General features: G+C 36.0%; 1 protein-coding gene across 2 annotated transcripts in view; it reads right to left on the reverse strand.

Moving 5' to 3' along the window:
- Positions 1-800: 800 nt before the first annotated feature.
- Positions 801-12,764, reverse strand: part of USP9X (ubiquitin specific peptidase 9 X-linked) — a 127,642-nt gene continuing 115,678 nt past the window's right edge. For both annotated transcript variants that reach the window (XM_081327628.1, XM_081327627.1), the window contains 6 exons: positions 10,822-11,042; positions 9,582-9,670; positions 8,192-8,348; positions 7,685-7,897; positions 4,918-5,013; positions 801-2,606 (listed from right to left, as the gene is read on the reverse strand). In XM_081327628.1, coding sequence (XP_081183754.1) covers positions 2,472-2,606; positions 4,918-5,013; positions 7,685-7,897; positions 8,192-8,348; positions 9,582-9,670; positions 10,822-11,042 — 911 coding nt within the window. In that variant the 3' untranslated portion in view covers positions 801-2,471. The remainder of the gene's footprint in view (positions 2,607-4,917; positions 5,014-7,684; positions 7,898-8,191; positions 8,349-9,581; positions 9,671-10,821; positions 11,043-12,764) is intronic.

Consider the following 12,764-nt stretch of genomic DNA (forward strand, 5'->3'; position numbering starts at 1 on the left):
CAACTTATTTTTGTTTGAATCTTAAAATTATTTTTTAAAAAGGTAAGATTAACAATAGGTGAATAACTTTTATGGAAGACAGCAGTTTCCATAAAAAAAGCAGAATTCAATAGTAAGGGGAAAAGTAAAATTAAACATTTAGGCACTTTGAGGACTTGTGTGCCATCAATACTGAGGTAATAAAATTACAGTTTTGAAGCTGTTGCCATAACTGACAGAAGCATAAATTGCTATGTAGAATATTTAAAAAGGAATAAATCTGACATTTTGCCTAAAAAAAGAATTCTCATGTTTCTGCTACCCCATTTTAAAACATGTTCCCCCATGGAGGGTAAAAACATATAGCATTGTGAACATAAGTTCCACAATTGTGTCACACTTGCTTCCCCCCCCCCCCAAAGGCTGAAATAATAACTGCTTTGTTTTGGAAGGCAAAAATAGTTTTTTGAAATAACATCAGTGCTGGAGCAAGGGAATGCTTGAGGTTCTCATACAAAATCAAGAGTATTATTTTGTTTAAGCTAGTACTAAATTTACCCAAATAGGTGGGTAAAGCTTCAGTCAAATGTTGTTAACCAATCCAAGAAAATGCTATTAAAACATAACAAGTATATTAGAGCAAACCTGGAAGGGTAATGTGAACATTTTACCTAGAATAAAAATGTGTTAAGACTCTAGTTACACTAAATGCAAAAGAAATCTGCGATTTCCTCAATTTACTTATTTCAACTATAAATCCTAAGTTTGATAAGCAGTATTGTTTGTATTAACTTAATAAAAATACCAGGAAGCTTGTGCTCATTAAATATATATGTATATATAAAACATACAAAAAGTACAAGATAGTCACATTAAGAAACTATGACAGGTTTCTTTTTTTATTCTTTGTCAAGGGTCAAATTTATGTCCACCAAATCTCACTGTGACTTTTGTTCCAGAATTCAGTATAGTGCTCAGAATTCAACTACCTGTGCATTCTGTTTTTTAAAAAAACCACACACACATACCACAGGACAAAAATGGTCTTCTTAAATCAAATTCTATTTGTGAATTCAGCAAAATAATTTCTATAAAATAAAACAGCAAATATTTAAATAGTATAGGGTGGGCTGTATCTGTTTGCAGGGGTATTTGGTTTTTTGACAGGTTCCAAAATAATTACACACATTCAAGTTACCAATTTTTAATTTAAATACAGTATTTACTGATGAGTTCCTTGAAGTCTTTAAACAAATGTTTACTCTGGAACAGAGATACCTCGGGTTTATATTTGACTAACCAGTAGTTTATTTACTTTAATAATCAAACCCTGCTCCTACGTTAAGATTTCTCTTATAATGGATATAGAGCTAAGACAATTCTTCCTTCCAAGTAGAATTGTGCATGAGCAGAAAATCAGCAAGTTAACTTGGTGCAATGGCACTCACAAGTATTGTGTGATTTTGTTGACTTCCACTTCACTGCGGTGCAGTATAAAGGAAAGTATTAGAAGTTTTATCAAATAAGCTCTACTGAAGAAACAAAACAAGCACACCAAATACAGTCTGTTATGCTCCAGGCATCCTGGCATAGCAAAATTTGCATATTTGTTTTAAATCTTTTAATTTCCTATTACTGAAAACTAAGTGTTCTTTTACCCCATCCAGAGACAGAACTGTCAAACATCAGATGTGAGGAACATATGTGCAACTGAAAACCATCGGCCACTTTGCCCAACCCTCCCTTCCTGTTTTATAACTCAGGTGTCTGAAGAAAAGGGTTCAAATAACAGTTGTCATTTTGGACAACTGAATTTTTCTTTCCTCACTGGCTATTCTAACTTGGTATGAAGCCATGCTAAATGTTACAGCTTAACTATAGCTTCAAGTGATTAACTTAATACCAGAATGGAAAAGGCAATGGAAAAAGACCTAGAAACAAGGTATATCACCAATTTTCCACATCAACCAAAGAATTAAAAGGTTACCAGTCATTATGATGCTCATAGTAAAATGGACTCCAGTGGCAAAGAATTATATGAAAGTATTTTTCTGGTTGACATGAAGAGGCTTACTTTTTGGGTGGGACAAGGGTAAGGAGTTGAGTTGATCTAACTGCCATTAGGCAGGCAACACTGGTTGTAGAGCGCAGCAGATATATCAAGAAATTAATTGTTGTAGATCTGTGAGTCTCATTCAAGACAAAAAAAGTTTCTTGTTTTAAGAATTAACAGTCAAACATTAATATACTATATACACCTTTGCCATTTACACATTAGCATCAGGCCATTTATTACAAAACACTATACACTTTCCACTGCAGGCAGGTTATATATTGACAGCAATTTTCTGCAGATAAGACAGTGAATAGACTCTTCACTCCATGTTGATTAGGAATAGTTTTTCTAAATATCAGCCAGACACAGAGAAAAGTTGGACTGTAAGGCCTGGGTGCACAGTCTTGATGGAGCAAGTTAATTGTGTGCATTTTCACTATTCTTTTGTCTGAGGTGGTGAAACTTCTTCACTGCCTTCAAAATTTTCTTGTGCTCGTTGGCCAGTTCGCTGAGGATTGTTCATATGGTGTGCTGCAGGGCCTGTATATGGCTGTCCATGCACATGGTTATTCTGTAAGAAGGAAAATACAGTTTAAGAAGAATTATTTCAATTTCTTTACTTAAATAGCTGCTGGGTAGATTAGTTTGTAACAGTCTAGAGAAAAAATTATCTGTTAACAAAAATATAATTTGTAATGAAACCAAAATGTTGATTCACTGTCTAACTACAGGCAAGATCTGAAGGAAAATAAAGATGCTATCAAACAAACAGCTTGGGAAAGAAGGAAGAAGAATATTCAGGATTGAAATGGTGAGGAAGTAGTAGCATTATCTATTAAAGAAAACTGTGATTAATTTTTTGCCCCTAAGGCACAGTAGTCTTTGAGTTAAGCATAGTAAAATAATTTACATCATATGCATTAACTAAATTAATTTAAAGAATTTGTATATCATACTATAAACTGGGATTAATTATAACCTAAAATTGAAATAAAAATTAGTCAATGTGCAAGTCTGGAAGAGAGAAAACAATCTCTTGAGAATAAATCATGTATTTACAGATAAGGGAGGTGATGAATAAAAAAAATACTGTTAATTTTGTGACAACAGAGTCTACATCTAAAGACATCAGTAAAGAAAGCAAAATGAAGGCAAATAAAAACCAATATTAATCAATTTAACAAGTGGGTTAATAAAAATTAAAACTAATAATGCAATTATTATAACATAATTCATATCAAATAACATGATTTTCATTTTGCAGAGATAGCATGGTATTTTAGCAGCATATAAAGTTCAAGAGATTAATTTTATATGCTTGCATTTAATGTAATTTCTTTTCTTCATGCCTGTTAAAAAATCTGATAATTCAAAATCCACCACACAAATTATTCTTGAACTATTTTAGATAGCATTGCAAATGAACTGTGAATCAGATAAGTGTTGACTGAAGCATAACCATTAGCTTGAGAACAAGGCTAAGAAAGTACAAGCCTACAGATACCAAATTGAAAAACGCAGTAAAAAGGCAAAAAGAAGTAAAGGCACACTATGTGAGCTTGTACACATACTTGAACGTTTAGTATAATTTCCTAGTGTAATAAGATGAAATGTTGGAGAAAAGGAAAAAAATGTCTAGGGCTAAAAATCATAAATGTAAATCTCAAAAACTTGAAGAGAAGAAAAATGTGCCTTTTTGAAATTCCTAAGGAAATTGGAAGATGAGTCAAACTAGGAGGCACCAGATTATTTGCTTAGGGCAGAGGTCCCCAATGTTTTGGGCACCAGGGACCGGTTCCGTGGAGAGAGGTTTTTCTGTGGACTGGAGGGTATGTGGTTTCATGTATTGCCTGCATCCCATGGGTGGGGCTTTGCTTGTTTGTGTGGACCAGTTTCTGGCATGCTGTAGCCTGGTGCTGGTCCATGGACCAGGGGCTGGGTGCCTAGGGCAGGGCTTTTCAACCTTTTCACCCATTGTACCACTTTTAGGATATGTCAACTTCTGAGTACCACCAGTCGCCTAGCAAGGTGTCAAAAACTTGATGACAAAAAAAAGTGATGAAGTACAGGTAGTCCTCGACTTACAATAGTTCGGTTAGTGACTGTTTTGAAGTTACAATGGCACTGAAAAAAGTGCCCCCCCAAGCCACAGCCGAGCCAGACACCTGCCTGTCCACCCAGTGGTAGTAACACAGGTGCAGAGAGCAGGGGAAAATGTACAGACAGAAATGAGAGAAGCTGGCAAAACTAAAAAAAACACGCAGTGACACTCCTGTCTAACCCTAACCCTGAAGAAGCGCTGATCCTGGCGCTTCCGATGAGGCCTGACAGCCCTGCAGTTCCAGCCATCTCTCGCTCAGGGTGGTGCGGTGCTGCTACCGGTTCAGCTCATTCCCCTCCCCCACTACTTTTCTAGGATGGTTGCGTACCATCTGCCAGGGGCCAATGTACCACAGGTGGTACCCGTACCACTGGTTGAAAAGCCCTGGCCTAAGGCACCAAACTATCTAGAGCTGGACTTGACACCAGCACTATGTTTGGCAATCAGGTCCTAACATATGTTTAGCAGCAATTTCTGTAAGCTACAATTTACATAATCAATGATTTGAGAATTATAGACTAAAACACTTGGAGTGTGCTAATTGTCTACTATTATTAGCAGTCATTTCATGCAAAATGTATAGTTTTAGATATTTTGAGGCATTTAGATTTGCTTTGTAAAATTGTCCTGCAAGCATCAACAAATGTTTGCACAGTATCCAAAAGTCTGTTATATGCAAAGTCATTTTTTTTGGCTGCCTGTGGTTAGAAAGAATGGAGCTGCCATTCACCAATGCTATATTGAAGTAACAAATTCTCTTTTAAGATTTATCTCTGCTCACCTGTTGGTATTGGGAGCCAGGTGAATGGGGGTACAATGGAGCATCTTCTGGTGGAGAAGATTCATGCTCATCAGGAGCATCTGGATCATCTGGTTCCTAGAAATGAAATTCACTCCATTAATACACTGGCAAAATCTTTATGTTTCTTTTTTATTTAAAAATGATTATTTTCCTACACATTTGTTAAGCTTACACAGTACAGACATTTTAACTCATAGATCTAGTAATTTTTAAATTACCAAATGCAGAATGAAGTCATTCCATTTTTGTGTATGTATCACTCTCAAAGGAAATTTTATATGTATGTATTTAACATTCTGGTATATTAACATCTGCAGTCCACTTGCCACTAATCTAAGACCCATAGAAACATCATTCCACTAGTTTTATGTTTTTGCCGTCTACATTTTCTTTACTGTGAGGTTCTGTAGTTTATTGCTAATAAAGGAGAAAATAGAAAATTCTGCCTCTCACTATATTTGCAAGGCTCTGTTCTACTGGAGTCACACCTGTCTGACTATGCTGACTTTTGCCCTATCATCTATTCTAGCAAGAATATACAATTTACTTGTTTTAGTGAGCTTCAGACAACTAGGTATAATTCAATATTTATTGATTACTGACAAGTAAAATGTTTGCTTAAATTGATTATTTTCACACTCGACTATGCATATGCAGCACTGGAGTAACAAAGGGCCAGGTCAGAACTTCTAATGGTTGCTGAGTTAGTCCTTCAATGGAATATTAAGTCCAATGCACTGATTTTGGCTCTCAGTTTATGTTTTAAATAAAAAGTGTGTGATACAGGACAACTCAATGGTAAACTGGGTTTTTATTCTGAAAAGAAAATAATCATGAACATAAAAACTGGGCTTGATAATAACTGAAACTCACTGGTTGAATGTCACAAGCTCTCTTATGCCTTTTCTTTTCCTATTGCATTCTCAATATGTTTGATATTATGATTTATAGAAGTTCAAACTTTGAACTCCACTATGGCTTAATTTATAGTTTGGAGAAATCTTGATGAAATCAAAGAAATCAAAATTGCAAATTTAGAGAACAACTGATGCTTAAAGTTAAGAGTAGAACTTGGAAAATAATGGAAATATAAGATTAAGTGTGACTTCTCTTTACTTTTTCCTCAATATGTTATACGAAGGGAAAATAACAGCTTGGTATAATATAGCCTTTATTATCACTATTTTCTATCCAATGTTAACATGTAAGTCATCAGCTATTTTTCAAGATTTAACCCAATCAAAATTTACTTCATTAACTTACTGCAAGAATAAACTATAAAATTTTGGTTTAAAAGCTCCTATTAAAAGTGTCATATCAAAATATCAATCCATGTATCTATTATGTTGTTGTTGTTGTTAGTTGTGAAGTCGTGTCCGACCCATCGCGACCCTATGGACAATGTTCCTCCAGGCTTTCCTGTCCTCTACCATCTTCTGGAGTCCATTTAAGCTCACGCCTACTGCTTCAGTAACTCCATCCAGCCACCTCATTCTCTGTCGTCCCCTTCTTCTATTGCCCTCAATCTTTCCCAGCATTAGGCTCTTCTCCAGTGAGTCCTTCCTTCTCATTAGGTGGCCAAAGTATTTGAGTTTTAGCTTCAGGATCTGGCCTTCTAAAGAGCAGTCAGGGTTGATCTCCTCTAGGACTGACCGGTTTGATCGCCTTGCAGTCCAAGGGACTCGCAGGAGTCTTCTCCAGCACCAGAGTTCAAAGGCCTCAATTCTTTGGCACTTAGCCTTTTTTATGGTCCAACTTTCACTGCCATACATTGCAACTGGGAAGACCATAGCATTGACTATACGCACCTTTGTTGACAGGGTGATGTCTCTGCTTTTTAGTGTGCTGTCTAGATTTGCCATGGCTTTCCTCCCGAGGAGCAAGCGTCTTTTAATTTCTTGGCTACAGTCCCCATCTGCAGTGATCTTGGAGCCCAGGAAAATAAAATCTGTCACTACCTCCATTTCTTCCCCATCTATTTGCCAGGAATTGAGAGGGCCGGATGCCATGATCTTGGTTTTCTTAATGTTTAGTTTCAACCCAAGTTTTGCACTCTCCTTCTTCACGCGCAACAAGAGGCTCTTCAGTTCCTCTTCACTTTCTGCCATTAGAGTGGTATCATCTGCATATCTTAGGTTGTTGATATTTCTTCCAGCAATCTTAATTCCAACTTTTGATTCATCTAGCCCTGCCTTTCTCATGATGTGCTCTGCATATAAGTTAAATAGGCAAGGCGACAGTATACAGCCTTGCTGGACTCCTTTCCCAATTTTGAACCAATCAGTGGTTCCATGTCCAGTTCTCACTGTTGCTTCTTGGACCGCATATAGGTTTCTCACGAGACAAATAAGATGGTCTGGTACACCCATCTCTTTAAGTACTTGCTACAGTTTGTTGTGATCCACACAATCAAAGGCTTTAGCATAGTCAATGAAGCAGAAGTAGATGTTTTTCTGGAACTCTCTAGCTTTCTCCATGATCCAGCGTATGTTGGCAATTTGATCTCTAGTTCCTCTGCCTCTTCGAAATCCTGCCTGTACTTCTGGTAGTTCTCGATCCACATACTGCTGAAGTCTAGCTTGTAGGATTTGAAGCATAACTTTACTAGCATGAGAAATGAGTGCAATGGTGCGATAGTTTGAACATTCTTTGGCACTGCCTTTCTATTATACATAAGCTGTAATTCTATTTTGTGATAAGATTATCTGTGTATAAATTAATTTCAAAATAACATTAGATTTCTCACCTCTTCAGGGCACAGTTCACAAGCCTTTGCAAGAGTCATTCTTGCACTGTGAGATCTCTCCAGAAAGTAACCATTTGATGTTTCATTACTTTGTACTGGTGGAGACCAGTTATTGTATGTATACTGGGGGTTGCCAGTGTAAGGCCTACGTTCTAGCTCATCTCCAAGCCATTCTATTGCCCAGGTCCATTTTCTCTTCAAATCTCCATTACTCTGTAGAGATAAAATGAAGTCATTCTAGATATGAAGAATCATTCCAACCCTTCTATTCCATACAGCTTTTAATATATTGCTTCTTGCTCATGAGTGAGAATTTAAAAAAAATACTAAAAATGGTCTTTCTGTGTGGAGGTAGGATTGATACTGTATTTCACTAAAATAATAACCTGATTTAGCTAGTTTATTCTCTAAGTCTTAAGAATTCAGTTGTGACTCAAAAAAGATCTCCATCAATCCATATTTTTTTTTCAATCAGCACCACACAACCAAAAATGTCAAAGCAATTACCTGTAAAATTTGATATGCCACAGGACAGTTGCTGAAGAGAGCCACCATACACTTTATACACTGGTAAGCCCTTTTTTGATAATGGTTCTTGGATCGTTGAATGGTATCAAATAGCCCATCACGGTCATCTGGAATTCCTTTAAGTGCATTGTGAATCCTTAGGGAACCCAAACAAAAATCAAAAGATCAGAATTTCACAAAGACTGAAAATCTATATAACTATCTCTGTTATAAAAAGGTAGTTTTATTCCTTTCCAACTTCTCCTTTGAACTAGACCCAGTGTTGTTCTTTCACAAAGAAAGAACTGATATTCAGCAAAGGCAAATTTATGTAACTTCCTCTTCGTAACAATTTTGAATATTCTGAGCTACAAAAGGAGGAAAGATTCATCAAAATCATCTTTCTTCACTCTTCTGTAATTTGTTTTAAAAAATAGCAAACAGCTTTGTAATTGAACACAGTGGATGAGTATCACGTTCTTAATATTACTAGAAACTTCTGTTATATAATAAATAAAGAGAACACAGAATATCTTGGAAGATAATTGCAGAGGGCAAACTTAAGCAGCAACAAAAATCATAATGCTTATAACATTAATATCTAAAAGTGTAATTAATATTGATAGAATATCTATATTCATTAAGGCATCTAAATAGCAGAGTATTAAATACCTATTATATAAATATCATTGTACTGAAACAGTACACTATTAAAAATGAGAAGATGGCGCAATACATGATCTATATAGCTAGATTTAATGATACATTAAAGCAGGGGTGTCAAACTGCTGGCCTGCGGGCCAAATGCGTCATGCAGAAGGTGCACTCACTACAGCTCTGGCAAGGGGAAATCGCAATATGTTGCAACACATCACATGATGCGGTGAGTTTGACACCCCTGCGTTAAAGGGTTGAGCTAGCTCTATGCTACTACTTTATGGATGCATCTTTAGTTTAATTACTCTTTTGTATGTTCTTTATTAGCAATGTTATATTTTCAGTTTCACTTTGTCACATCTTCTAGTTGTTATCCTTTACCAATAAAATATTTAAATGTCATGGTGGAAGAAGAAACCGATTTTCTCTTAAAAATATATTATCCATTACATCCCCCACAGCACAAATGCATAAATTTCAAATCTGTCATTCAATTATAAATGAACAAAATTGGTCTGACTTTGAATAAAGCCCATCCAATTATTAACTGGTCCTTTTTTTTGGGGGGGGGGTCAATAGTGTGCCCCATCATCAGCTGAATATCTCTTGCTAAATACATAATTTACATTGTTACAGAAGTAGAATCTGCATTTGTTAGGCAAGTTAATAATTAGTTTTAGGCTTCTAGTAGATTTTCAAATAGAAGAAAAGACCAACAATCTCCAATGCTAACCTGTGAGTCTGCCAAGAATCCTCAATTAGTAAGATTTGGAGAAGTAGATCCAAATAAGGTCGAAGTTCGTATGTGTAAGAATATGCAACCTTGAAAGGAAAATATTTACATACAACTTCTGATAATTCAAGCATATATCACCAATGGTATGTATCATGAATTAGTATTATGAACCTTTTTAGGTCATAACATAAACTGTTGGGAAAATGCTTTTAAATAGGCTTTTATAATTAAATGATTAATTACTCTTCATCTGCATATGCCTCTATGTGAGTCTAGGTATGTATATGTCCATGTGTAAACATTTATATTTGTGTGTGTGTATGTATGTAACAATCACTGAATTCCAGGAGCGTTCTTTATTAGAACAAAAATACCAAAAAATACACAAGCATTTTCCAAAGTTTTATGCTTTCCCACTAGATTAGTTCGTATTAATATTGAAACCATTATCAAAAATTTGGGGAATTCTGTTTCCCTCACATTCATATTTTAGTTCTACTAATATATGACGATAGCTTCTGATTTTAGAAAACAATTAAAATAAAATATAGAAGAACCAACTTGTGAGTCTACCATACTGCAATATCAAACCAAAAACTGTAGCTACATTGAAACTATGGTTTTTGTTTTGACAGTACAGTGAAACCTTGGTTTAAATGATTGACTGAAAAGAGAAGGTCTCCATTATTTACATTATTACATTAGATATAAAGATTCATTATTACAGCAATTTAGCTCATGTGCATGAAGATACAATGAAAAGTATCATTTTAATGCATAACATATATGTAATAATTTCATTATACAAATTAAGTAAAGCACTGTGGAAATATGGTTATCTCATGTAAAATCCTTTTGTCTGTTGAGTTTTGCTATATAGTGTGAATTAAACTGCCTGAAAACTATTTATGAATTGCTTCCCATGCACTGAAGTTGTTTCTTCAAGAGTAAAACTTGGTTCTTACAGTTCAATGCAACAAAAGACATAAAACAAACCAATTCCTGTGAGCTGCTTCAGAAACTTCAATTCTGCTATTAATTACTTGCTTTAATATGCTGGAGCCATTTTGTCTTGGAAATATATTTGAGATATGTGATGCAAATATTTATATTTATATATATTTATATTTATGCAAATATAAATGGATATGAATCAAATCGTATATGTATCAGTAACAACGATATGACAAAGCCATTTCCATAGGATGCATTTTTTTGCTTTTTTTTTTGTTTTTACCTGCCAAAGTAATTCGCTGAGAACTGTAGATGAAAACTGAGGATTTTCCCAACAGCAGAAACGAAATAGTTTGATAGTCTCTTCTGAATTACTACAATCTTCTATAATTTTTTTCACATAACTGGTCCGCACAAACAAAATGTCTGCCACATTTTGCTGCAGTGCCATTATTGGCTGTGATAAATTAGGGTCACCATATGGATTGCTAAGTGGAGGATTACCTAAAAAAAGAAAAGTATGTAGTACATTTATTTTTTGCTCTTAATGATATAAATTCCTGAAATATATTAATAACGTTAAATTTTAAAAGCCATGCCAACACACAAACATACTTATTTCCTGATTAACAGAAAACTCTTGTATAGGTGTTCACCTAGATCATGGGTGGGGAATTTATTTTCCCGAGGGGCCACATGAGAAACTGGGATAGTTGTGGAAGGCTGCCATTCCTCCCCTGCTGCCTCCCTACTGCTGGTCAGACAGACACACAGACAGACACACATCACTGCTGGTCAGACAGACACAGCCAAAGGGCCAGATGTGGACCGGGTGTGGCCTGCAGACCATAAAATGGATGGAAACCAACCAGAGAGAGAAGCAACCTAGAACTAGGGAGAAATTTCCTGACAGTTAGAACAATTAATCAGTGGAACAAGCTGTCTCCAGAAGTTGTGAGTGCTCCAACACTGGAAGTTTTTAAGAAGAGACTGGACAGCCATTTTTCTGAAATGGTATAGGCCTATAGGGTTTCCTGCCTGAGCAGGTGGTTGGACTAGATGACCTCCAAGATCCCTTCCAACGTTATTGTTGTTGTTATATTATGATGATGATGATGATGTTCTTGTTGTTGTTGTTATCCCAAGATTGATGTAGACCTGGGGTAGGCAACCTTGGTTCTTTTATGAATTCTGGGAGTTGATGTCCAGCCATTAAAGTTATTTTTTTTAAAAAAAAAAAACAACCAACTGCTGCTAGCCAGCTCAAGCATCTTCAGCTGCCCAGAGGGGGTAGGTGGAGCCATTGCTTTTTAAAAAAACAAAAACAAAAACAAAAAACCACTTGCCAGCTTAAGAGCCTCCAGTCAGGCACCCAGAGGGAGATGGGGGAGGGATCTGCAGAACTCTCAGCTTGCAATAGTAACAGAGATCGAATGGACTTTGAGGTCATCTAGTCTAACCCGCTGCTCTCACAAGAGAGTACAGTATTTCTGATAAATGCCTACCCAGTCTCTTCTTAAAAGCTTCCAGTGATGGGGCACCCACAACTTCTGGAAGCGATTTAAACTTAAAACCCACAAACTACGGTAACATACGCTAATCTCCAAAATAAAAGCTGAATAGTTTGCAAATAACAATAGTTTGCAAAATACAGCACTTAAAAAGCAGAACGGTTCCCAAAGAGCTTGCAAGCTGTTTGTTTGCAAGCACTATAGATTAACAATTCTTTTTTAAAAAAAATACTTACAGAAGTAATTCTACGGTAGCACTCCAGCCCAGGCGGTAGCAGATTGCAGCAAAAGCAAAAACAAAGCAGCCCCAGCCTTTCCGGCTGCTCGTAGGCCCAAACGGCCCAGGCAAGTCAGATTGCAGCAGAGCCTTAATCTAAGTCACATGACTACAGAAGCCTCTTTTTGGTCGCAATTTTGAATTTCTAATGTAGGTGCCCTTTCTGAATTAATTAGTTTTTTGTGAAAACTCACTAAATAAATGTTTGCACCTGGGGAACTACCTTGTATTTGGTTATGCTACTTGAGAACTTTGTTAAAACAACAGTAAACGGAAGTTTTATCTACCACTGGCATTGATTTCTATTCTAATAGCAAATTTAATAATAGGAGTTTTCTTTAAAAGTATAATTCAAATTATGGCACTGAAATTAACACAAGGAAGCTGATGTTAAAGTAAAAGTTAGTACTTCTTCTAAAGATAGAACGCGCCCCATGG

Source organism: Vipera berus, assembly GCF_964194415.1.
Source record: "Vipera berus genome assembly, chromosome: 4".
In the NCBI taxonomy this organism is placed as follows: Eukaryota; Metazoa; Chordata; class Lepidosauria; order Squamata; family Viperidae; genus Vipera; species Vipera berus.